The sequence below is a fragment of the Penicilliopsis zonata genome (assembly GCF_001890105.1).
Source record: "Penicilliopsis zonata CBS 506.65 unplaced genomic scaffold ASPZOscaffold_4, whole genome shotgun sequence".
Classification (NCBI taxonomy): Eukaryota; Fungi; Ascomycota; class Eurotiomycetes; order Eurotiales; family Aspergillaceae; genus Penicilliopsis; species Penicilliopsis zonata.
Window position 1 is genome coordinate 197,884 of NW_019208914.1, and position 23,803 is coordinate 221,686.

The following is a 23,803-nucleotide window of genomic DNA, read 5'->3' on the forward strand; positions in this document are numbered from 1 at the left end:
AGTCGTCTCTTTGTCTCTACAGCTTCTCCTAGCTTGCTGTCAGCTCGTCTTTCTTTTATTAATTGCTCAATTCGATACCAAAACCCGCCCATTTTCTCTGGCTGCTTTCCCTTGAGACATGGCCTCCCTCGACGCCGACCAGAAAAAGGCCGAATATAAGCAGCAAGGCGCCATTGCCGCTGCCCAGGAGGCTGCTCTTGATCCCCAGTCCTCCGTGCGTCCGGAGACGGTAGAGAAGGTCCTCGTCGACGAGACTCGCAAGGCCGGTCTGCCTGCCTTCCAGTTCGACCCGGATGCCACCCCAGAGCAAAAGGCCGCGGCCGCCAGATCAGTACGTCTCCTTTTTGCTTGTCATTTCTTATTTTTTTTTTTATCTTCTTCTTTTATTAATTGTTTTTTTTTTTTTTTTTTTAGCGTGTGTCGCCCGATCTTCACCACGAAAAGAAACCTCAGGGGGTGGCCGTCGTCACTGACCTGGTGAGTTCCGACCGACTGACCGACCGACCGATCGATCAACCATCCCATTGATCCTCCTCCACGATCCCTATCACCTATTCTGACTGATAAAATTGTAGAATGATGGTACTCCCGCCAAATATAACCTCCCTACTCCTCCCGCCACCTCCGAGTTGCTCAAGGAACCCCCTGCCGTCCCTGAGCCGGGGAAACCAGTCCCCCCGGGGGAATTGACTGAAGACCTGCGTTGGGCTCGCGATCGCACTGGCTGGGCTCCTCAGTTTGAAACCCAGAAGATTGATGGCGAGGAGGATGAGGGAACCCTGCTGGAGCACCAGACGTTGCTTGAGGGCAAGCTGGATGACAAATTCTTTGGAGGTGTGTTTTTTCGCCTCCCCCCCCCCCCCCCCCCTTTGCTGAGGAGCTAGCTAAATTTTACAGACTGGTACCATAATGCTGGTATCATCGTCTTCGCCTGCCTGGCCTCATGGCTGGTCGCAGTGTTGGGCGGTGGTTTAGGCTGGATTTTCATCGTCATGGCTGCGTGCAGCACCTACTATCGCACCTCGATCCGGCGCGTGCGCCGCAACTTCCGCGATGATATCCATCGCGAGATGGCCAAGCAGCGTCTGGAGACCGACACGGAGAGTCTCGAGTGGATCAACAGCTTCCTCGTCAAGTTCTGGCCCATCTACGCCCCCGTCCTCTGCGACACCATCATCAACTCCGTCGACCAGGTCCTCAGCACCGCCACGCCCGCCATGCTCGACAGTTTGCGTCTCAAGACCTTTATCCTCGGCACCAAGCCCCCGCGCCTCGAGCATGTCAAGACCTACCCCAAGACCGAGGTCGACACCGTCCTCATGGACTGGAAGTTCAGCTTCACCCCGACCGACACCCTGGATATGACCGCTCGCCAGATCAAGAACAAGATCAACCCCAAGATCGTCCTCGAGGTCCGGATCGGCAAGGGTCTCGTCAGCAAGGGCCTCGACGTCATCGTCGAGAACATGGCCTGCTCCGGCCTCATGCGCGTCAAGGTCAAGCTCCAGATCCCCTTCCCCCACATCGAACGCGTCGAGGTCTGTTTTCTCGAGCGCCCGGACTTTGACTACGTCTGCAAACCCCTCGGCGGTGACATGCTCGGCTTTGACATCAACTTCATCCCGGGTCTCGAGAACTTCATCAAGGATCAGATCCACGCCAACATCGGCCCCATGATGTACGCCCCCAACGTCTTCCCCGTCGAGATCGCCAAGATGCTGGCCGGCAACCCCGTCGACCAGGCCATCGGCGTCGCCGCCGTCACCCTCCACGGCGCCCAGCAGCTGCGCAACAGCGACAAGTTCGCCGGCACCCTCGACCCCTACGCCATCGTCTCCCTCAACAACCGCACCGAACTCGGTCGCACCAAGACCGTCCAGGACACCGACAGTCCTCGCTGGGGCGAGACCATCTACGTCATCCTCACCTCCTTCACCGACGTCCTGACCATGCAGGTCTACGACTGGAACGAGTTCCGCAAGGACAAGGAGCTGGGCGTCGCCTCCTTCGCCCTCGACCGCCTCCAGGAAGAGTCTGAGCACGAGAGCCTCTACCTCGAGGTCTCCGCCAGCGGGCGCTCCCGCGGCGCCGTCCACGCCGACATCCGCTTCTTCCCCGTCCTCGAGGGCCGCACCCTCGAGGGCGGCGCCACCGAGCCGCCCCCGGAGCTCAACACGGGTATCGCCCGCTTCACCGTCGAACAGGCCAAGGACCTCGACGGCACCAAGAGTCTGGTCGGCCAGCTGAACCCCTACGCCGTCCTGCTCCTCAACGGCAAGGAGATCCACGTCACCAAGAAGCTCAAGCGCACCAACAACCCCATCTTCCAGGATGCCTCCAAGGAGTTCCTCGTCACCGACCGCAAGAACGCCAAGCTGGGACTCGTCATCAAGGACGACCGCGATCTCATGGCCGATCCCATCCTGGGCAGCTACCAGATCAAACTGCCCGACCTGCTCAAGATGATGGAGAAGGGCCAGGAATGGTTCCAGCTGGCGGGTGCCAAAACCGGCCGCGCCAAGCTCACCCTCCAGTGGAAGTCGGTCGCCGTCGGCGGCATCTCCGGCAGCGCGGGCTACCTTGAACCCATCGGTGTCATGCGCTTCCACTTCCAGAACGCGCGCGACCTGCGTAACCTGGAGACCATGGGCAAGTCCGACCCCTACGCCCGCGTCCTGCTCTCCGGCGTCATGAAGGGTCGCACCGTCACCTTCCGGAACAACCTCAACCCGGACTGGGACGAGGTGGTCTACGTGCCCATCCACAGCATCCGCGAGAAGCTCACCATCGAAGTCATGGACGAAGAATCCCTCGGCAAGGACCGCTCGCTCGGCGCCACCGACCTGTCCGCCGCCGACTTTGTCCACGAGGGCGAAAATGGCGAGTACCTGGTCGACGACGAGAAGCAGCTCACCTCCAGCAACCTGCGCCTCGGCTCCTCCACCAAGGGCAAGATCAACTACACCGTCGCCTTCTACCCCACCGTCCCCGTCGTCAATCCCGACGACGAAGTCGAGGAGGAAGAAACTGCCAACGGTGAAGCCGTTGCCGGGGATGCTGCCTCCCGCAAGAGCCTCGACGCCCGCAGCAAGTCTGGCTCTATCCGTCACTCCAAATCGGTCAGCGTCGACTCGAAAGCTACCAATGGAGTCGAAGCTGCTCCTGCTCCTGCTGCTGCTGCTCCCACCACCACCACCACTACCACCAATGGCCGACTCAGTGTCGAGACCAACGGCTCCAAGCCGACCACGGGCAAGGACTCGGACTCTCAGTCCATGGTTTCCGTCAAAGAGGTTCCCAAGATTTTTATTTCCGCCGAGGATCTATCCCAATATGGTATTTTGTCCATGATTTCTCCCATACGAGACGAGATGCTAACAAATCAGAATCTGGTTTCCTCGTGTTCAAGTTCCACGAAGCACAACTGTCGCGGACTAATGTCCAGCTCGAGGTTCTCATGGACGACTACATGTTCCCTTCCTACGTCTCACCACGCCTGCGCTCGCGCTCTGCCAAGTTTGAAGATGGTAAGTTCCTCCTTTTTCCATGGGTAGAGGGTAGAAAACAAGAATACTGACGGGTCAGTTGGCGATGCCTTTATCCGAGAACTCGAGTTCTCCAAGATCACGCTGCGCCTGGTGGAAAAGAACGATGGCAAAGATGAGGGTGACGACCATACCGTCGCCAAGTTGACGGGTGATACGCTGCCAACCCTGCAGCGTATTCTGGTGAGTTTTTTCCTTCTTCTTTCCTCCCCCCCCCCCCCCCCTTTATACAAAACATCGCTGATGCAATTAGTACACACCTACGGAGTTGACGCTACGCTCAGATAGCGGGGAAGTCAGCAAGGTGACGGTGAGCGCGCGGTACATCCCCGCGAAGATGAAGTTGGACCCGAGGGAGAGCATCAACAACATGGGCACTCTGCGGGTGGACGTACTGGATGCGGCGGACCTACCGTCCGCCGACCGCAACGGGTACAGTGACCCGTACTGCAAGTTCAAGCTGGAGGACAAGGAGGTGCACAAGACCAAGGTGCAGAAGAAGACGCTGCACCCAGCGTGGAACGAGTTCTTCGAGACGCCCGTCAAGTCGCGGATCGGGTCAGACTTCCGTGTGGATGTGTATGACTGGGACTTTGGCGACTCGGCGGACTACTTGGGCGGCACTCCGATTGACCTGACGGTGCTGGATCCCTTTGTGGCAAAGGAGGTGACGCTGCCGCTGGACGGCAAGTCCGGGGCGATCCGACTGAAGATGCTTTTCAAGCCGTCGTACGTGATGCGCTCACGGCAGGGCTCATCGACCTTCATCTCCGGCACGTTCGCCGCACCCGGCAAGATCGTCGGCGCCCCCGTCAAGGGCGTGGGCATGGTTGGGGGTGGTGTGCTCAAGGGCGCCTCGTTCCTTAAGCACGGCCTTATGTCGCGGATCCACAAGAACGGCGGCGGCGGCGGCGGTGACGATGCGGCTTCGGTCATGACCACGGGCAGCCGCGAGGAGTCCCTGGAAGCGACCAGCAGCGTGGTGCCTCCCGTGATGGTGGACGGAGCCACGCCCACCACCCCGCCGAGCACGGCGCCCACCACCCCGCAACAGCTGCAACACTCGCGCAACCGCAGCCTGGCGTCGCAGTTTGGCGACCGGCTGAGTGTCAGCGGTACCGCTCCCGGCAGCGGGGGTACGGGCGCCGCCGGCACCGCGACGATCACGGTGGTGTCGGCGAGCGGGTTCGCCCCGTCGACAAACGTACGGGTGCACGTCAAGACGCTCAACAGCAAGGGGGCGGCGAAAGAGGTGCACAAGACCAAGGCGCACAAGGTGCCCGGCAGCGGGGGACCGGTGCAGTTCGACGCGTCCCACGAGACCGTGCGGGTGTCTCACACGACGGCGGATGCGCAGTACCAGCTGCGGGTGGTGGACCACTCGACCTTCGGGTCGGACGAGCTGCTGGGCGAGAGTCTGTTCTTCGTCGACGATCAGGGGTCCGTGGCCGGCCAGGAGAAGTCGGTCAAGGTGGGCAACGGGGTCGTCAATGTGCGCAGTAGCTTTGCGCCCTCGGGCGACGCTGCCAACAGCCTCCGGCCCAGCACGTCGCACTCGCAGAACGGCGACGGGCCCTCGGACGTCGTGATGGACAGCCCGGACTCGCGGCGCGAAAAGGCGCCCCGGCGCAGTTTCCTGGGCAAGCGCAGCGTGAGCGGTGTATAGTTATCCCTTAAGTTTCCTTCTCAGTTGCCTTCCTTCTTCTTGCTTTACTCTCATTTCTTGCTTGTTCTATTTTCCTGTTCTCGTCTGTCCCTTACTGGTATGATGATACCTCTCGGTTACGACTCCATGACTGTACATGAATCAGACTGTAGTGATTAGTTTTACGCTATTCCTTGTAGTTCCAATAATCTAGTCATTATTTATTATTCTTGTTCCAAGTCTCCCCTGACTCCTATACCTCGTCTCCATCTGTACCAAACCATTCGGGGCTGTGCAAAGAGGGTCTGGTCCAGGCCCATACCACTGAGACAGTCCACTTGATTCAGGGAGGAATATTAATAGAGAATTAATGTATAGAGGTATTGCTTAATAGTATTATTAGTATTACAATGATTATTAGTATTATATAGATTATTAGTATACTCGTACAGAGTATTAGCAGAGTATTCTGTATTCTATTATTCTTTTCTATATTCTATTCTACATTCTATTCTATATTCTATTCTGTACTCTATTCTATTCTGTATTCTATTCTATCATATATAAGATATATATAGACCTCCTGTAGTGCATCCTACATATTATATCTACAGAGTACATTATATCATATTAACTATGATTCTATAAATAATAATATAGCACAATCCCGTGATTGGAGAAGATGAGATAATTTGTTGCTTCAGTCTTGGCAATCGCCCACCCCTAAAACCAACCAACCCAACCAAACTGTCCTCTTATATCTCTCTCTCTCTCTCTCTCTCTCTCTCTCTCTCTCCTCCCTCCATCTCCATCTCCATCTCCATCTCCATCTTCCCTCTCAACTCCATCAATTCATCAATTCTATCTCTTCAAAGGTTCCTTTTCCTCCCTACTTTAATTCTTCTAATCGCTTCTTCTATTACTTCCCTCTAGGTAAGTCACCATGACGGTACTCTGGCGACACTGGTTTCCCCTCCCCCTCCTTCCGCTGATCGTCGTCTCTCCTGGCAACTGCCCCTCCTCCTTTTCTTGTTTTTCTCTCTCTCCTCGTTCTATTTCTCCTTTTCTCTTCCCTCTTACTTTTTTCTCTTATAATCTTTGCTGTCTTTCTCCCTCTCTCTCTTTCCCTCCCTCTTATTCGTCTCATCTCATATTTTCCCTTCACCGCTAATTGTTTTATCCAGTATGGCTTCCAGACTCCCCAGTCATCTTAGAGCCCCCGTCACCGAAGCCTCGGCCGGTTCCTTTGAGGGCAAGCACCATGGCAAGTCGCAGTCTCATATGGTGAGTAGTAGTATACCTGTCTAGCTGTGTTGCAGACTACTAACTGCCAAGGCATTTGAAAATGCTTCGACTAGCGTCGCCGCTTCGCAGATGCGGAATGCGTTGAACGCCCTCGCAGAGTCGGTCCCCGACGCCAACGAACGGAAGCGCTTCGAGGCCGAGATGGACAACTTCTTCGCTCTTTTCCGTCGCTTCCTCAACGACAAGGCCAAGGGCAACGCCGTCAACTGGGATCGCATCTCCCCCCCGCAGCCGTCGCAGGTGGTCAACTACGATAAGCTCGGCAACGAGGCCTCGGTCGAGTTCCTGAACAAGCTCGCCGTCGTCAAGCTCAACGGTGGTCTGGGTACCTCGATGGGCTGTGTCGGTCCCAAGTCCGTCATCGAGGTTCGCGAGGGCATGTCCTTTTTGGATCTGTCGGTCCGCCAGATCGAGCACCTCAACCGTACCTACAACGTCAACGTTCCCTTTGTCCTCATGAACTCGTTCAACACCGACCAGGACACCCAGTCCATCATCAAGAAGTACGAGAGCCACAACGTCGACATCATCACCTTCAACCAGTCCCGCTACCCGCGCATCATCAAGGATTCCCTGCTGCCCGCCCCCAAGAGCTTCGACTCCCCGCTCCAGGACTGGTACCCCCCCGGCCACGGCGACGTCTTCGAGTCGCTCTACAACTCGGGCACCCTCGACCAGCTCCTCGCCCGCGGCGTCGAGTACATCTTCCTCTCCAACGCCGATAACCTCGGCGCCGTCGTCGACCTCCGCATCCTCCAGCACATGGTCGACACCAAGGCCGAGTACATCATGGAGCTGACCGACAAGACCAAGGCCGACGTCAAGGGCGGCACCATCATCGACTCGGACGGTAAGGTTCGCCTGCTCGAGATCGCCCAGGTGCCCAAGGAGCACGTCAACGAGTTCAAGTCCATCAAGAAGTTCAAGTACTTCAACACCAACAACATCTGGATGAACCTGCGCGCCATCAAGCGCGTCGTCGAGGAGAACGAGCTCGAGATGGAGATCATCCCCAACGAGAAATCCATCCCCGCCGACAAGAAGGGCGAGGCCGACCAGGCCATCTACCAGCTCGAAACCGCCGTCGGCGCCGCCATCCGCCACTTCAAGAACGCCCACGGCGTCAACGTGCCCCGCCGCCGCTTCCTGCCCGTCAAGACCTGCTCCGACCTCCTCCTCGTCAAGTCGGACCTGTACCGCCTCGAGCACGGTCAGCTGCTCATGGACCCCAACCGCTTTGGCGGCGTCCCCGTCATCAAGCTCGGCGGCGACTTCAAGAAGGTCTCGGACTTCCAGAAGCGCATCCCCTCCATCCCCCGCATCGTCGAGCTCGACCACCTCACCATCACCGGCGCCGTCAACCTCGGCCGCAACGTCACTCTCAAGGGCACCGTCATCATTGTCGCCACCGAGGGCAGCACCATCGACGTGCCCCCGGGCTCCGTCCTGGAGAACTGCGTCGTCCAGGGCAGCCTGCGCATCCTGGAGCACTAGTTGCCCTCAAGACTTCTTTTTTTTTTTTCTTCCCCTCCCCCTTTTTCTTTTCTTCTTCCTCTTTTCTCTCCGCGAGAACTGGTATCTTTTTCCCGGGCATAATGCAGAATAGTGATAGATCTTCGGAGTCTGCCGAGGTGCGAAAAGTGCAACCTCTTGTTTTAGCGTACATTCTTTAATGGATACTGTACTTCAGTACTACACTTTTGGTACTCTTGTCTATGATTGAGTAGATTATGATGTAGACTATAATCTGTACTATAGATAATAGTATTATAGAGACTAGAGTCTAGAGTTACGAGTACTATAAAGTCACGTGATTCGTCCCTCCTTCCCTCTCCAGCAAAAGCCTCTCCTCTCTCTCTCACTCTCCCAGGAGATATCTCCCTTCCTACCTAGGAACCCATCACCCTACCGACAGACAGAATGACAGTGTCTCTGCGTGATTGGGCTGCCAGACAAACACTCCAACCGGGTCTCATGTGGCCCAGGCGATCAAGCGATCTCTATGGCACGGAATTGATTTCCTTATGACTTCAATTTGCGTCATTCCTCTCGCCCAGGAAAAGAAAAACAATGGAACTCCCTACCAGGTAAAATCCTTTCTCTCTGTTTCCCCCCCCCCCCCCACCTCCTTCTCTGATGTATCCTTTATAAACATTCCTTGTATAGACATATTCCAGATTCCGTTGTCTCATGTTTGGATGGTACCATGGGAGATCCGCTGGCACTGTTCCGCAACATCGCCCCGCTTGGATCCGAGGGAGGAGGAGGAGGAGGGAGTTCAACGGAGTCTAGAGAGACGGGCAGGGAGAGGCAAGGACCAGTGCGGCATTGGAAGAAGAGGGTGTCCACGGCTTGTCTGGCTTGTAAGAAGTCGAAGCGGAAGGTAGTCCCCTCATCTACATACATACACATACGTTTATGTATGTCTATATATATATATATATGTGTGTGTGTGTGTGTGTGTGTGTGTGTTTATTAATTATGTTAGTGCTCCGGAGTCGCTCCCTGTGAAAATTGCCGCACCTTTAATAGGGTGTGTATATTCGATGAATCGTTGGATCAGCGACGCCGCGTAGCGGCCAAACGGACAGCAGACGAGCTCAATTACCATCGCGACCTGCTGAATGATCTGTTTACTGTCATTCGGTCGGAGGATCCGGGACATGCCCAGAGGTTGATGGAGTTGATACGGGGGGATGCTTCGGCGGATGAGGTACGCGGTTATGTTGATGAGACGCTGAGGGCTATGAAGGCTGGCACTTTGAAAAGAGAAGAAGACGATGGTGATGACGAAGATGAAGATGAAGATGAAGATGATGATGATGATGATGATGATGATGATGAAGAGGAAAGACATTCGGAGGTGATCAGCCGGCTCGAGGATCTACAGCAGCTTTGGCATCTCGAAGAACCTACTCCTGCCTTTCGTCGTAAAGTCATGGACCTCCATTATCTGTGTGACGATGCTCCGTACAAGGTCCCGGCTAGACCGTGGACAACTGTCACGGCAGATGACGACCTCGTCTCCCATCTCGTCTCGCTCTATTTCACCTGGGACTATCCCTTTTACGCCTTTCTCGACCTCGACGTCTTTGTTCGCCATATGGCGAGGGGTGATCTCGCCTCGGATTTCTGCAGTCCGTTTCTTGTCAACGCCTTACTTGCCAATGCTTGCGTAGGTGGTTTATACACCCCCCCTTGTACACGCTGCTTCTTCTTCCCTGTACACATACAGCTGTGAGCACTTTGAACTAATCTTCGGCTAGCATTTTTCAGAGTTCTCCGAGGCATATGTCGTTCCAGGCGATATCATGACCAAAGGTGCCGACTTTCTCGCCGAAGCAGAGCGGCTTCAGGCTCTGGAAACCCAACAGCAGCAGCAGCAGCAGCAGCAGCAGCCAACCCTAGCCTCGCTACAGGCTACCCTGATGCTGTACGAGCGCTACTCCATGTCCGGCAAGGACGATCTCGGCTACATCATGCTGCATCGTTCAGTGCAGCTGGGAGAGGCGCTCGGCCTGGTCAACGGTTCCCTGGGCGGCCGCCTCTTGCCAGAGTATCGTCGCCGGCAGCTCTCTGTCGACATGGACAGGTCCCTTAAGCGGAGTGCCTGGGGCCTGTTCCAGGCCGACACAATCGCCCATACCAGCTTCTTGCGCTCCAGTCTCGTCCACCGCGTCGACGTGAACCGTCTCCACCGCAACGAGTCGCAGGCTTCGGACCTCTGGACTCCATATCCGAGTCACCGCGCCCCGCGTCCCGTCTGGCTGAGTCAGTACTTTGACGAGAGCTGCGATCTCTGCTTCATCGCCCGCGACATCTCGCGCGAGATGTTCTCCGAGGGTCGTACCTGTCCGCTCGCCGGAGAGGCCTTGCGCAAGCATCGCCAGGTTTTTTACGCCCGTCTGCGGCGCTGGGAGGAACGTCTCCCTGCTACCTTTGACCTGGCGCGGCGACCTGCTCCACACATTCTTCTTTTACGGTAAGTGCTTTCTCTCTCTCTCTCTCTTGCTTCTCAATTTCAAGTCGTACTGATCAAATAGAATGAGATATCACACCTTGGTGATTAACCTGTTCAGCCACGAGGACGTCGACTACGACTCGTCCTCCATGACATCATCCGCTGGCTCGCAGCGGGAGATCAGCCCGACAACAACGACGGCAACGATGAAGCCCGGGAGTGCGGCGATAATGACTGCGACGCTTCGGCAGTCGTCGGCGCGCGCCATCGCGCAATTGGCCCGTCTGCACCGCAGCGAGTACGGGATGCGCCGGGCACACTCGTTCGCCATGTACGCGATCAACCTGGCGCTGTTTGCCCTTCTGGAGCTCGACGCCTTTGACATCTTGGACCCGGATTTCCTTTCTCTGGCGAGCGCCTTCTCCATCGTTGCCAGTCGGTCCTTGCTCGGCCGCAACCTCTTCCACATCTTCCGCCAGTCTGTCCGGGCCAAGAACCAGGGTCGTCGCGCGCGCGAGTCGGCCAGCTTACCGGATGAACTGAAGGAGCTTTTCGACGAGCAGTCCGCCGCCCACGGCTGTACCCGATGGGATGAGTATGCGCAGGGCTTGCAGAAACTCAACGAGCATGCCAAGTATCACGGCATTGGCAATGCACAGCGCAGCCTACAGGATTATCCGGGCTTTCGTCTCTATGATATGCTCGACCGGTATGAGAGTCTGAGTTTGGGGAAAGACGACCTGCTCCCGGAACGACACAAACCGGATGGCTTATAGCACCATTTATTTTCCTGTATCCAAGAATTATAAATCTTTTTTTTTTTTGGATACCTTTATCAACATGTACCTAGGTATTATGTTATTTATGTATTCGCCACTGACCCCTCCTTTGGGTCCCAACTCCGCAGATGACGTCTACGTTCAAGCCGCCTATTCGCTGCCTCATCCTGATGATCATCATGAATTGCTGGGATATGCCGTGGATTCGACCGTCTGTTTACTCAGTACTTTTTTTCTTTGGTCTATGGAGATCTGACCGTCGAGGTACTCGAGAGAGCTGGAAGCTGATTTCCTTTTTCTTTTGTTTTCCCTCTCTCTCTCTCTCTCTCTTTCGCCATGTCCTGTCTCCTACCAAAGCATGTCCATTGGTAACATGCGTTCATAACCAAGGAATGGATTATCGCCAGGATAATAACACTTCCAGTCAGATGGACTGTGACCCTCCAGCAACAGCTGCTAGACGTGGAACTGAATTCTTGCCTCCACCCCCTCCTTCGTCGCTGAACAAGCAAACTCGTCGCTTGCATACAAGCTTTCCTCCTCGTCCTTCCTCGATCCCACAGCAGCAGCAGCAGCAGCAGCAAATACAACAACAGGGTCAACCGGGGATCGCCAAGGTCGCCATTCCCAAGGTTACCACCAGCGACAGCAGCAGACTGCGACGGCGGTCTGCGCGGGCGTGTGAATCCTGCCGGCACCGTAAGATCAAGTGTAACGGGAACAAGCCGACCTGTCGACAGTGTGTCGAACACGGGCAGACATGTCGGTACGTGGATATCAAGCGCGTCCGTGATCAGAAGGAGCTGGGTCTGTTGGCGAAACAGGTCGAGCGCTACGAGGAGTTACTGAGGACGTTGGTTCCGGAGGTGGATGCCTTGACGGCCGGCCAGATCAGAAAGACTTTACGGGTGAGTGGTTGCGAAGACGATCTTTTTTTTTTTTTTGGTTGTTGATTTACTTTCGTTCAATCAATCACAGCTAACAACAAAAAAAGCACTTTCGCCCTGGCGAGGAGGAAGACTCGGATTCATACGTCGGAACACTGGAGGAACTGGATCTCATCGACGAGGATCTCAACCGCAACGAGCGCAGCCGGGCAACAGGTTTTTTCGGTAAGACCTCGGAGGTATCTTGGATGCAGAAGCTGGAGGACAGCGCAGAACGACAGGGTCATGGTAGCTTTTCCAACCAGGCGGGGTCGGTGTGTGATCGTATTTCAAATGATCCGAATCTTATATCCATGGGAGGGGGGAGCAACCCACTCAATGCGATGAGCTACCACCTCGATGATCTGAACATCTCCGTTGTCGGGCCCGTAGATCCCTACGCTGTGCCGACCAAGGAGGTCGCCGACCGTTTCTTCAACGCGTACATGGCCTCCGTGCATCCTTCCTTTGCCGTCATCCGTCGCACGACTTTCACCACGCAGTATGAACTCTTCTGGCGGGATCGGACCCGGCCGAACCGTCGCTGGCTCGCTATCCTCAACATGATCTTCGCCTTGGGTTGTCGGTGCTGTCGATTAGCGGGTCAGGAGCATACAGATAGACATGAAGGTGACGCTGAAGCTGAAGCTGAAGCTCAAAGCGAGGCTGGAGGTCAAGGTGAAGGTGAACAACTTAAGAATGAAGACGACCACATCTTCCTTACCCGCGCGCGCATGCTCAGTCTCAATGGCAGCGTGCTCTTCGAGCATCCGGATCTGCAGCAGATCCAGGTCGAGTTTCTGGTTGCCTTTTATCTCATGGCTATCGGGCAGATCAATCGGTATTTCTTTCATTGTCATTTTATTAATTTTTTTTTTCTTTTCTTTCTTTTTTTTTTCTTTTCTTTCTTTTCTTTTTCTTTTCTTTCTTTTTTTTTTTTTCTCACCATATATAGGGCATCGAAAATCTCCAGTATGGCATTTCGATCAGCCATCTCGCTCGGGATCAATTTACGGCTCGTGGACAACCGGACCCACGACGGCTCCAAAGAGGCCCGCGGTCGTCTATGGTGGTCGCTGTACGTGCTGGAACACCTATTGACGGCCATCACTGGGCGCGTGTCTGGCCTCACGGAAGGGTTGAGCTCGGTTTCCGTGCCGGTCCCCTACGAGGAGGAGATCTTTGACACCCCAGTCGTGCAGCGACTGTTCCAGGACGGGGCGTGGCGTGAGACCTGTCTCAAGCCCACGCTGTTCGAGGCCGAGGACGAAGAAGGCCAAGTGACGGCCGAGTGGCTGGCCGGCTGCGATCCTGGGCCCTCGCTGTTTTTCTTCCTGGCCGTTGACCTCGCCATGATCACCCAGGCGATCATCAACCGCATCTACAGTATCGAGGGTCTGCGTGACAAGGGCAGCCAGGTTGAGTCGCGGATCCTACGCTTCGACGCCCGACTGGATAGCTGGTTAAGAAAGGTGCCGGATGCGTACCGATTCACCAATGGTACTACTACTACTACTACTACTACCGCCGCTGATGCCGCCCGACTTTCCTCCTCCCGTGAGCGCGTCACCCTCGCCATGGGCTACTATAGCGCCCGTATCACGCTGTACCGCCCGTGCCTGACGTCCTCGACCCGTCTGGTCCTGGGATCCTCTTCCAGCGGTACAGCGGTGCCTGTGCCTGCGCCAGTGCCCTCGCCAGTACCCTCCAAGTTCAAAATGGCCAAGGCGGTGATCTGTCTACAGTCGGCGTGTGCGTTGATCTCCACGCTCCCCGACGAACCGGACGTGAGCTGGCTAGCCCACACAACGCCCTGGTGGAACGTCCTGCACTACCTGATGCAAGCGACGACGGCGTTGCTGCTGGGTCTTTCCTCTTCCTCTTCCGCCGACACGGCGCTGTCAAGCTCGACGATCCTCGAGCACGTGAAAAAGGCGATCCGTTGGCTTTACCAGCTGGGTGTCTCGCACGCGGCCTCGCGCCGCGCATTTAACTTGTGTGCTGGCTTTTTACGACGCCTGGCACCCGTTCTGCGCGTCGATGTCTCGGATTTACCATCTGCGGGGTCGTCTGTCTCGACAGATACTCCTTCGTCATCGTCGATACCGGAGTCGCCTTTTTCAGAAGTGGATGTTATTGATGATGCTTTCAGGCAGTTTGTTAGTAATTAAACCTACTCTCCTACACTCTTATAACTATGAACCATGTATGTAGTTAGATTCTTATAGAAGATTAGTATTGAGAATTATTTATGAGGATTGATAGATAAATACAATGCGACGCTCAACTGACAAGACACACCGACAGACACAGACACAACGCTAAGCCGAACCACACAGCGTAGAAAGTGAAAAAGTACGAGGAGAGTAAAATAAAACCATGTAGGGAGTAGTATGGAAAAGGGGGAAGAAGGGGGGAACAGACTTCTGGCTTGCTTTAGGAATCGATTTCTCATTAGATGTGGGAAGAAAGAAGAGAAAAAAAAAACAGAATAGACTGGAGAAATAGACTGGAGAAAACGGGGAGAAGGGAAGAAAGAGTCGACGAAGAGGTATGAGAGCGTAAAGGGGGGGAGCGTAAATTTGAAGTCAAGAGACCAAGGCGGAGATACTCTTAACTTCACTGCTGCATATGCGGCATGTGCATGTGCATCTGCATTGGCATGGGCGGACAGGCGCGTTTGCGCGCATCGGCCGGGTCGTCGATGGACGAGGGTCGTTTCTGGCCGGTATTGAAGTTCAGCGAGGCTTGGGGCTGCGACCCGGGCGGACCTTGTGGTTGCTGCTGCTGCTGCTGCTGTTGCGGTTGCGGTTGTGGCTGTTGCGGCTGTTGCGGCTGTTGATGCGCATACATCTGCGGATGAGGTTGGGCAAGGTGGTAGAGCGTTGGGGGGCGGGTCTGAGCGAAGATCTGTCGGTAGCTCTGTGTTGTCGGGGGTGCCTGCGAGTAGAACTGGTGGGCTGGTTGGGTTTGCGCGTGGCTGGTGGGATACCCCGTCGTCAAGGGGGAATGATGCGCAGCCGCCGGCTGCTGTGCGGAGACAGACATCTGGCTGTATGGTTGTTGCTGCTGCTGCTGCTGTGCCGCGGGCTGTGGGACAGGTTGCTGCGACACGGGCGTCTGGCCTTGCGAATGCGCCGCCTGCGACTGCGCTTGTGCTCGGGCCTGCGCCTGCGCATACATTTGCTGAGCTGTCAGCTTCGGTGTGCCGGCCTGGATGTGTGGTCGTGGTTGGGTTTGTGCAGGACTTCGCGTATAGGCTGTGGACTGTTGAGTCTGGGCACGGGACTGTGAGTCGGTTGGGAACGTCTGGTGTTGGGATGATGGACGCGACTGCGGCTGCTGCGACTGGATCGGGCTTTGCAGGAACACTTGTTGATGTTGGGACGACGGGCGAGATTGTGGCGCCATCTGCGTCTGGCCAAAACCAGGTTGCACGCGGAGTTGTGCCTGCACCTGAGCGGGCGTATACGTCTGCTGTGGCTGGGTTTGGAGTGACTGCTGCTGCTGCTGCGACTGGGCCTGGGGATGCGGCAAAGACGTGTTGTAGATGGGTTGTGGAGGGATTGATTGCTGTACTGATGGGTGTGAGTGTGGAATCTGTTGTTGTTGTTGTTGCTGCTGTTGCTGTTGCTGGAGTTGCGCCTGAAGCTGAGGCTGGGCGTCCACCGGCGTCGATTGAGGCTGGGATTGGCCTTCATTTGACGGTTGAGGCAGTTGAGAATCGGCGTTGGCCTCCATGTTGACTCCTCCTCCAGGCGCCGCCGCTGCCGCCGCCGCCGCCTCGGCCGCAGCGGCGGCAGCTATATCGACCTTACGTGGTCTCCCACGACGTCGCCCGGGGGTTTTCGGTGTCGTAGACTTCTTCTTTGGAGTTGGAATAGGCTTGCCATCCGGTCCTAGCACGGGTATCTTCCTTGGCCGTCCACGGCCACGCTTTATCGGAGTGCCATCCGGACCCAGTAGAGGCGGAGGGGGTGGTAGAGGTAAACCAGTGACCGGGTCTATTGGCCTGGGCTTCTTAGGTTTCGGTTTGGGTCGTTCGCTGCCATCCGGATTTGTCTCTATCTTTTTCGGTCGTCCTCGCCGGCGTGGGGTTGAAGCTATCGGAGGGGCACCAGCAGCATCTGCGGTCGCTACTGGCGCTCCGACGGGCCCTACAGCCTGAGCAGCTGGGATTGCCTGTGCTGGCGCTTCGGGAAACAGCCCCAGAACGCCTGTAATCCCAGCTGGAGCCTGAGGAAGGCCTGTGGGCGCCTGGCTGGCACTTGGGTTAGAAGCTGCTGCCTTGGCAGCCTTTGATTGCCGTGATCGTTTCTTTTTGGGCTCATTCTTGGCCTCTGGGATGTCCTGAACGGGAGCAACCCCGTTCAGGGTAGACGGTGTGGACGAAGCCTGGTGTTGTTGTGGTTGCTGCTGCTGCTGCTGCTGCTGCTGCTGCTGCTCTTGTTGTGAGAGAGTTTGGTTTGTGGGCTGAGATGGAGAGAGCACGAGTTGACTCAGCTGCTGAGGCTCTGGCTGTGTCTGGCGTTGTTGATTCCATATTTGATGCTGGAGTTGCGGGAGTGGCTGCCGGTTTGCTTGCTGTGGTGGTTGATAGTGATGAAATTGGTGCTGTTGAACAGGTTGCTGGTGCTGCTGTTGTGTCGTCTTTGGCGCCTGCTGCTGCTGAGGCACTTTTTGTAATAGCGGTTGAGCTTGCTGTTGCTGTTGCTGTTGCTGCTGCTGCTGATTTGCACTAACCGCCATAAAATTATTTCGTTGCATCGGATCTCTCGATTGCAACTGCTGCTGGAAGCTCCGGTTGTCCAATGACTGAGGCAACGGCTGCGGCAGAGCCTGAGGCGATGACACACCCATCGCCATGGCCGCCTGCGGGGTCATGGAGGGATGCGGTCTGAAATTGGCCATGGGGTTCATGGAACGGTTCAGGCTCTGCTGTAGCGACAGATATGGGTCCTTCAACTGAGCAGTAGACTGTGTATTCCGTCCCATCAGATCCGGCGAGCCCTGGCCCGCATAATGACCGGCAAAGGCACCGTACTGGCCCGAACCCGGGAACAAGTCTGGCGACGGCATCTGCCGAGGAGACTGCGCGATCATCGACCTCGCGGTCGCGGCTGTGCCCATTACATCTGGAATTCGAGCCGTCGCATTCAGAGCCGGCGAGGGCTGCTGACGCTGCTGGTGTTGCTGTTGCTGCTGCTGCTGCTGGTGTTGTTGCGGGAGCGATTGCGGCTGATGCTGCTGTTGCGGCGACTGCTGCGCGGACCGGCCCCGCACCAGCGGATTATTCTGTAGACTGGCAGCGGCCATGGAGGGCGAGGGGTTCTGCTGGAAGGGATGGCCGCCGTAGCCCATCATGATGGCGGATCAAGAGTCAGCACGCCCAGGCTTGCCCGAGCAGCTGCTTTTGCTGTCTGAGGCAGTCACGGGCGTGAAGCTCCGCGTGGAGATGGCGACGCGCCCCAAAGAGGCCTAGCGGCGCGGCTAGAGTCGAGAGCGGGATAGCGCAAGTAGCGCAAGCCGGCCAGGAGAAGCTAGCCCAAGGCAGTTAGCGCCGCGATGTGGGAGGTATTAGTCATGGATTACTAAGAATAGGCGTGGGTGCCGTGGGTGGCGCGGGCGGCGCTAGGCCGGTTGCGGCGGTACGGTTGGGCAGAGCGGCGGGCGGGCAGAAAATAAAAGGGAGGGAAATAATAATAATAATAATAAAAAATAATAAACGGGCGCGCACGACGACGCGACGGGCTTGCTGGGAAGCGCTGAGGGGCGGGCGGAGGCAGTTGGGACTGGGAAGCACAGGCACACACCCCGAGGAAGTCGACTCGCCTCGCAGCGACGATGGACCCGACGTTGACGACGCGCGGAGGATGCCCTGGCAAAGGGGTTGTTGGCAGGGACGTCTCGCTGTCGCGCCGCTGAAGTTTTATTGGGATTTTTCTGGCTGCCTCGGGAATCAACGCCCACGTGACCGTGCCCAATCACCGCCAGGGCCAGGGCCAACGCAGACGGACGGCAGGGCCAACAAACTCCCAGACCGCCGCTGGATCCCACCACGGCGAATCACCGCCACCGCCAGTCATCGCTGCGAGCCGCTGACGACGCTCAGGGCGAAAGAGGCGAGGCGGAGTCGACAGCTGATTGATTTCCTGATCTCTGCCCTCCAAGTTCCCTGCCGCTGCCCACTGCCCACTGCCCAGTTGCCAGGCTGCACCTCTAAGCTCTACGGAGTACTCCGCAAGCCTGGCTCCCCTGGCTCCCCTGGTCCCCCCCCCCAGGTAAGTTGATCGCCGAGAAGACCCCGAAGCAGGCACAGCTAACCAGTGAGACATACGGAGTAGACCGAGGCACCCGAATCCCTATTAGCGGAACCATGGGCCTATCATACCGTAATAATGGTGGGAGTAGTATTACTCTCTAGGAGTGTCTTAAAGCTGGCACTGCTAAGAACAAGTCGGTTGAGAAAGCTAAGGGGGTATAGAGCACCTACTAGGTACTCCGTAGAGTCCAGAGAGTCAGGAACCCTCGGTCTGTCATTCAGCCTTGCTGATGAACAGTGTACGGAGTACAATCTGGTGTGCTTGTGCAACACAGTACTCGCTCAACCAGCTCGACTAGATAATTACATGCTAGGATACATCTCGATTAGATTTTCGTTCAAATATTACATGATATGCCTGCTTAAACGTTTTATTATATATCCGACCGGAGTACTTCACAGGTGCAATCAATGCTTAATCGATTCTGGTTCATAGCTAGATAGCTTACCGACTTGTAGGTACCTGAGGCACCCACCCCAGATGGCCATGGAAATGTTACACTGGACTGAATAATCACGTGATAATATGACGTACTCGTATGCTTCCTTCCCTTTACGGAAGGAGGGTGTTTCCCAGTCTGTCATGTCACGTCCCTCCCGTCTCTTACCGCCATCTCGTCTTCCTTTTTTTCTCCCCCTCCTCCTCCTCCTCCTTCTCGCTGCGTGTATCGACCTTTTTCTATCTCACTGTCAGTCCCTGGAGAAGAATATTGACTATGAGGATACTATAATCTGCTTCAAATTAGATACTGACGACATCCTACCGATAATCACTAGCTGAACAGAACAGAATAATGGAGAATAACAAAAATTCAAGATCAGGGGAGGATAACCCCTCTTCTCTTCTCTTCTTCTCCCTTCCCCCTTTTTCCCTCCTCTCTTATGCCCTACAAAACATCAGGACGCCAAGACCAAGAATTAATCAGAATAAAACAAACTTTTGCTGATGAAAAAGAAATGCGTGCAGCTAAACATCCAAACGATAACGGAGGCTATTGAATGGCTTGTCTACATCTCGACCTTGACTACTCCCGGGATTGGGTGATCATGACACAAGTGACGCTTGAATATCAAGCTGTTGTCCCTGGCCACCATTGTTTTCTCGCCTTTGGGTCCCGGAAGGAATCCGATCCGTTGCAGATACTCGGCATTCTTGATGATAGTCGCCCGTACAACATGGGTCAACACCCCGGGGATAGAGCGTTCCAGTCGTTCGGCGCCCGCCTGGGCATCACCCCTGGCGAGACTCTCCAGTAGCGGGTATAACGGGTGTTCCTCCCCCTTGGAGTCGGCGTCGCTGGAGACCACTTGCATCCACTTGGCCGCCGGCAGCGCGCGGAGATCGTAGTGGAAGTGGTTCTGGAAGATTTCCCAGAACTGCCGGACTGTCAGACCGTCAGTGATGCTCCGCTCCGCACACACCCCGGGCCGGGAGGGCTGGAACAGCTCGTCGACAATAACCTCGGCGACCCGCTCGGCACCTGCGATATACAGCCAGAGGTGGTCTTCGTCGCTGTTGTAGGCGTGCCCCATGATGGACCCGGCCACCATCCGCCAGATGAAGTCGTCCGTGTTGGCGATCCCCTCCGTGGCCGTGCCGATAATGTATCCTGGCTTCACGATCGAGGCGTGATTGGACTTGGACAGCCGGGCAAATTCCTTGACCAGCATATGCGAGTACAGCTTCGTGAGGTCGTATCCGTTCATCGTCTCCACCTCTTCCAACAGGTCCATTGCGCTCTCGGTTTCCGAGTTGGACGACCGCCCGCCAGACACGTAGACAAACCGCGGCTTGACGGGTGACTGGCCGATTGCCTGCAACAAAGACATTGTCGACAACACATTGACCGCCTTGAGCGCCGCATAGCTCTTGGTCCAGTTGACGTCCGCCGCGTTGTGAATCACCGCGTCAATCGTCCCCTCCACGGGGCCGCTCCCAGTCAGACATTGCCACTGCGACGCATTGAGTCCCAGCTGGGGTAAGCTGAGATCGCCCGTCCACACCTGGATGCGATGCGCAAAATGCTCCAGCTTCCACCCGGCCTTGGCCGCCGAGCTCGCCAGCCGCTGTAAGCCTTGCTCCGCCGTCCGCGCGCGCGTGTGGCAGATGATCGTCGCCTGGGGGATCGCCATCAGCAGCTGGCGCAGCACATAAGTCCCCAGAAATCCCGTCGCCCCCGTGATGAAGACACGCCGCAGGCCGTGGTCTGCCGAGGGGAGCGCCGTACGCAGCTGCAGCCTGAGATCTGCGAGCTCCTGGAGCAGGTTCATGCGCGTCTTCGCGGGAGCCTCCAGCGTTGAGGCGGACTCGTCAACTCCCTGTAGGTGGTCGAGGATGCGTTGCGCCAAACTACTCAAACTCATGCTCCCCAGCACGGGGATATCGATGGACAGGCGGTAGGTTGTCTTGACGAACCGGTTCAACGCCATCATCTTGAGCGAGTCCAGCCCGGCGTCAGCCAGGGGTAGTGAGTCCGGGAACTTGGTCTGGCTCAGGTTGAATACCGTGCTCTTGATCTGCCGCAGGACGAGTGAATTCTGCTTCTTCCGGTTCCAGATCCCATCGTGGTTCTCCTCGTCAAGGGTCGGTGCGGAGTTGCTGCTACTTGGAGGGGAGAGCGATGCCACCCACTTGCCCATCCTGATCCTGTCTACCTTGCCCGATGAGAGGAGAGGCATCTCGGCGATCGCGAGCCAGTGCGAAGGCACCATGTAGCTCGGGAGGCGCGTCGAGACAAATTCGCGAAGGCCTCGGGGACTCCCACCCAGCTCGTCTCGCTCGCTCTCCGTCAGGCACCTGATTGACGGTTTGGCATCACTGTCGTCACTAGCATCGCCAGTCGAGCTGCTACTATTTTCCGAGTGAAGTTGGTAGGCCACAGAAATGGCGTCCCGATACGCTCCGTCCGAGACAAATACTGCTGCACAGACCTTGATATCTGGATGTGAGGAGAGAGTCTGCTCGACTTCGCCCAACTCGACTCGCTGCCCGCGGATTTTCACCATGGGACCCTTGCGGCGCACAAATTGGAATGACCCGCTGGCGTCCTGACGGACGATGTCACCTGTTCGGTACACCTGGACTGGCTGGCCCGCTGTGACCAGGCCCGATGAAGATGACGATGGCCGCCACCATGCCGGCCGCTCGATGAACTTCTCCGCCATTGCTGTCGGATTGTCGAGGTACCCACGAGCCAGAACGGGGCCAGTAACCACCAGTTCTCCCTCGCTGCCCGTAGGAAGGAGACGATTTGTGTCTTCGGGATCCGTGATCCACGCGTCCACGCCGTATGTGGTTCCGATATATTTGGGATCGCTCGACGGCTTCAATACCCCGATGAACGAGGTTGAGATTTCGGTTGATCCATACCCATTGATCAGAACCACTTTGTCCGCCCAGGTATCGATTATAGTCTGCGTGACGGGCTCGCCGGCCAGGAGCAGGGTTTTCAGCGTGGGCACCTCCTCTGGCGCGATCAGGCTCAGTACGGTGGGCGTGAAGAAGGCCCAGTTGACTCGCATGGCCTCCATGGCGTGTGCGATATCGTGGACTCGCTCGTGTTCCGAGGGAACGCACACACAACCGCCGCGGATTAGCGTGGTGAAGATGTCGTAGATGCTCATGTCGAAGGTGTATGCAGCGTACTGAAACACTCGCGTCGTCTCGTCCACACGCATCGCCTCCCCGTGATACTTGGCGCTGGTGCAGATGGCACCATGTTCAAGAATCACCCCCTTGGGCTTCCCCGAGCTCCCCGAAGTGAAGACGACAAAGGCCGGGTCGCCGGGTTGAGCGATGGATCCCCCCACGTCCTCCTCCAGCAGGCTCTCGTCGAGGAAAAAGTCGTTGTCCAGTTCCGGCGATACTACTATCAAATGCTGCAGTGGGGTCTCGGCAAATAGGTGCGCGTGAGTTGGCGAGGCTAAGACGAACCGAGTCTGGACGGCTTCTAGAATGATCTGACGGCGGTGTTGGGGATGTGTTGGGTCCAGAGCGACACACGCGCCGCCCGCGTGGAGGATGCCCATCATGGCGATTATGGCTGCCGTGGACTTTTCAAAGCAAAAGGGAACGTACATCCCGCGCCGGAGGCCGAGCTGGCGCAGCCGGACGGCAAGACGCCTCGACCACGCATCGAGCTGTCTATAGCTGACGGATGTGGTGGAAGTGGTGCACAGCGCCGTAGCCTCAGGTCCAGATCGAACGCGCTGGCCGATCAATTCGTGCACACAACGAGCCTCGAGCCCCCAAATGTTCTCTTGCGGCTTGAGGTTGAGCGAGAGCGACATGCCCAGTTGCTCTCCACTGCTCAAACGCCGGCGCATGGGGACTTCACCGCAACTCACGGTCAAAGACGTACTTTCCACCATCATGGCTTTTCCAATTGAATACAGCAACGTGAAAAAAAAAAAAAAAAAGATAAATTTTACCTGCGATACTAGGACGGAGGAGGATTGTTCGAGTGTGTGGTCCGGTCAAGCAAGCACCGCATGGAAAATGGAGGACACTCGGCGTTCTAAAGGAATAACTCCTGTCCTACATTGATTGTGCCTCGCGAGATGCACGACACTCTCCTTTGACAAAGCTGTTGCTATTACAACAATCCCCTGCCCGCCCCCCCCCCCTCGCCCCGAACAGCGTCTATTAGGCAAATGGACCCGTCGATACATCTCCATCCGGTGAAGGACTGACACATGCATGAAAGTAAGGGGTCCTAGATACTTCCGTGACAGAATGAAATTGAGTTTTTCGGTTAATGGGTGGATAGACAGAATACGGAGTACAAGGTGTTGACTACAGAAGACACAAAGATGGTGATCATTCAGCTGCGCCCATGCAACCACCGCCCGTGGGGGGGGGAGAGAGGTGAGGTGAGGGACGGAGGTCTGCAGAAAAGTCAGGAAATATCTGATGCTCATCAAGCCGGGAAATTATGGGTAGATCGTCTCTGTGACAGATTGAGGGAATGTTAATGACGGTCAATTGCGATCACGACTAGCTGGGTCCCCATCCCCCCACCTGCGGTACATCGATTTGTTGCGTTGTTGGGCGTCAGGCACGCCACGACTATTGATCCTTGTGCGTTCAGTCCTCCAGATGGCCGCTTCTAACTATCATCTGCAGAATGCAGGCTTGCGGTCCTGTCTGGCCCTTGACAGACTCTCTCGTCCTACGAATACCCAGGATCTCTCACGATGATCGGTATCGTGCAGGCATCCGGCTGAGCTCTGTCACAAACAAAAGACACCGCTTCGTTGGAGCCCACTTTCACCTCTGCCACCAGGGAAGGCTACTCCGTATCCCGGCTCCAATTGATGG

The 23,803-nt window shown here is 56.2% G+C and overlaps 7 protein-coding genes across 7 annotated transcripts; 4 read left to right on the forward strand and 3 right to left on the reverse strand.

Moving 5' to 3' along the window:
- Nucleotides 1-118: 118 nt before the first annotated feature.
- ASPZODRAFT_62240 (hypothetical protein) lies at nucleotides 119-5,211 on the forward strand (the record flags this gene model as incomplete). Its single annotated transcript, XM_022729067.1, has 7 exons — nucleotides 119-331; nucleotides 415-477; nucleotides 576-834; nucleotides 898-3,336; nucleotides 3,387-3,527; nucleotides 3,586-3,728; nucleotides 3,799-5,211. The coding sequence occupies 7 exons, from the start codon at nucleotides 119-121 to the stop codon at nucleotides 5,209-5,211; spliced, it is 4,671 nt and encodes a 1,556-aa protein (XP_022582642.1).
- A 1,164-nt stretch (nucleotides 5,212-6,375) lies between these two features.
- On the forward strand, nucleotides 6,376-7,989 carry ASPZODRAFT_14284 (hypothetical protein; the record flags this gene model as incomplete). The annotated part of the gene is made up of 2 exons (XM_022724888.1): nucleotides 6,376-6,474; nucleotides 6,526-7,989. The coding sequence occupies 2 exons, from the start codon at nucleotides 6,376-6,378 to the stop codon at nucleotides 7,987-7,989; spliced, it is 1,563 nt and encodes a 520-aa protein (XP_022582643.1).
- Nucleotides 7,990-8,701: 712 nt separating this feature from the next.
- ASPZODRAFT_14285 (hypothetical protein) lies at nucleotides 8,702-11,232 on the forward strand (the record flags this gene model as incomplete). The annotated part of the gene is made up of 4 exons (XM_022724890.1): nucleotides 8,702-8,878; nucleotides 8,984-9,670; nucleotides 9,762-10,477; nucleotides 10,539-11,232. 4 exons carry the CDS (start codon nucleotides 8,702-8,704, stop codon nucleotides 11,230-11,232), a joined length of 2,274 nt encoding a protein of 757 aa, XP_022582644.1.
- On the forward strand, nucleotides 11,226-14,454 carry ASPZODRAFT_130073 (hypothetical protein). The gene is made up of 3 exons (XM_022722424.1): nucleotides 11,226-12,143; nucleotides 12,230-13,002; nucleotides 13,117-14,454. The coding sequence occupies exons 1-3, from the start codon at nucleotides 11,628-11,630 to the stop codon at nucleotides 14,330-14,332; spliced, it is 2,505 nt and encodes an 834-aa protein (XP_022582645.1). The 5' UTR covers nucleotides 11,226-11,627; the 3' UTR covers nucleotides 14,333-14,454.
- A 1,701-nt stretch (nucleotides 14,455-16,155) lies between these two features.
- ASPZODRAFT_1526753 (hypothetical protein) lies at nucleotides 16,156-17,805 on the reverse strand. Its single transcript, XM_022725878.1, has 5 exons — nucleotides 17,754-17,805; nucleotides 16,814-17,701; nucleotides 16,700-16,770; nucleotides 16,430-16,654; nucleotides 16,156-16,306 (listed from the first exon to the last, which is right to left on the reverse strand). The coding sequence occupies exons 2-4, from the start codon at nucleotides 17,523-17,525 to the stop codon at nucleotides 16,532-16,534; spliced, it is 906 nt and encodes a 301-aa protein (XP_022582646.1). The 5' UTR covers nucleotides 17,526-17,701; nucleotides 17,754-17,805; the 3' UTR covers nucleotides 16,156-16,306; nucleotides 16,430-16,531.
- On the reverse strand, nucleotides 17,542-18,247 carry ASPZODRAFT_14288 (hypothetical protein; the record flags this gene model as incomplete). The annotated part of the gene is made up of 3 exons (XM_022724895.1): nucleotides 17,542-17,701; nucleotides 17,754-18,108; nucleotides 18,169-18,247. The coding sequence occupies 3 exons, from the start codon at nucleotides 18,245-18,247 to the stop codon at nucleotides 17,542-17,544; spliced, it is 594 nt and encodes a 197-aa protein (XP_022582647.1).
- An 881-nt stretch (nucleotides 18,248-19,128) lies between these two features.
- Nucleotides 19,129-22,978, reverse strand: ASPZODRAFT_130076 (hypothetical protein). The gene has a single exon (XM_022722425.1). The coding sequence runs from the start codon at nucleotides 22,807-22,809 to the stop codon at nucleotides 19,492-19,494; it is 3,318 nt and encodes a 1,105-aa protein (XP_022582648.1). The 5' UTR covers nucleotides 22,810-22,978; the 3' UTR covers nucleotides 19,129-19,491.
- Between the last annotated feature and the right edge of the window lie 825 nt (nucleotides 22,979-23,803).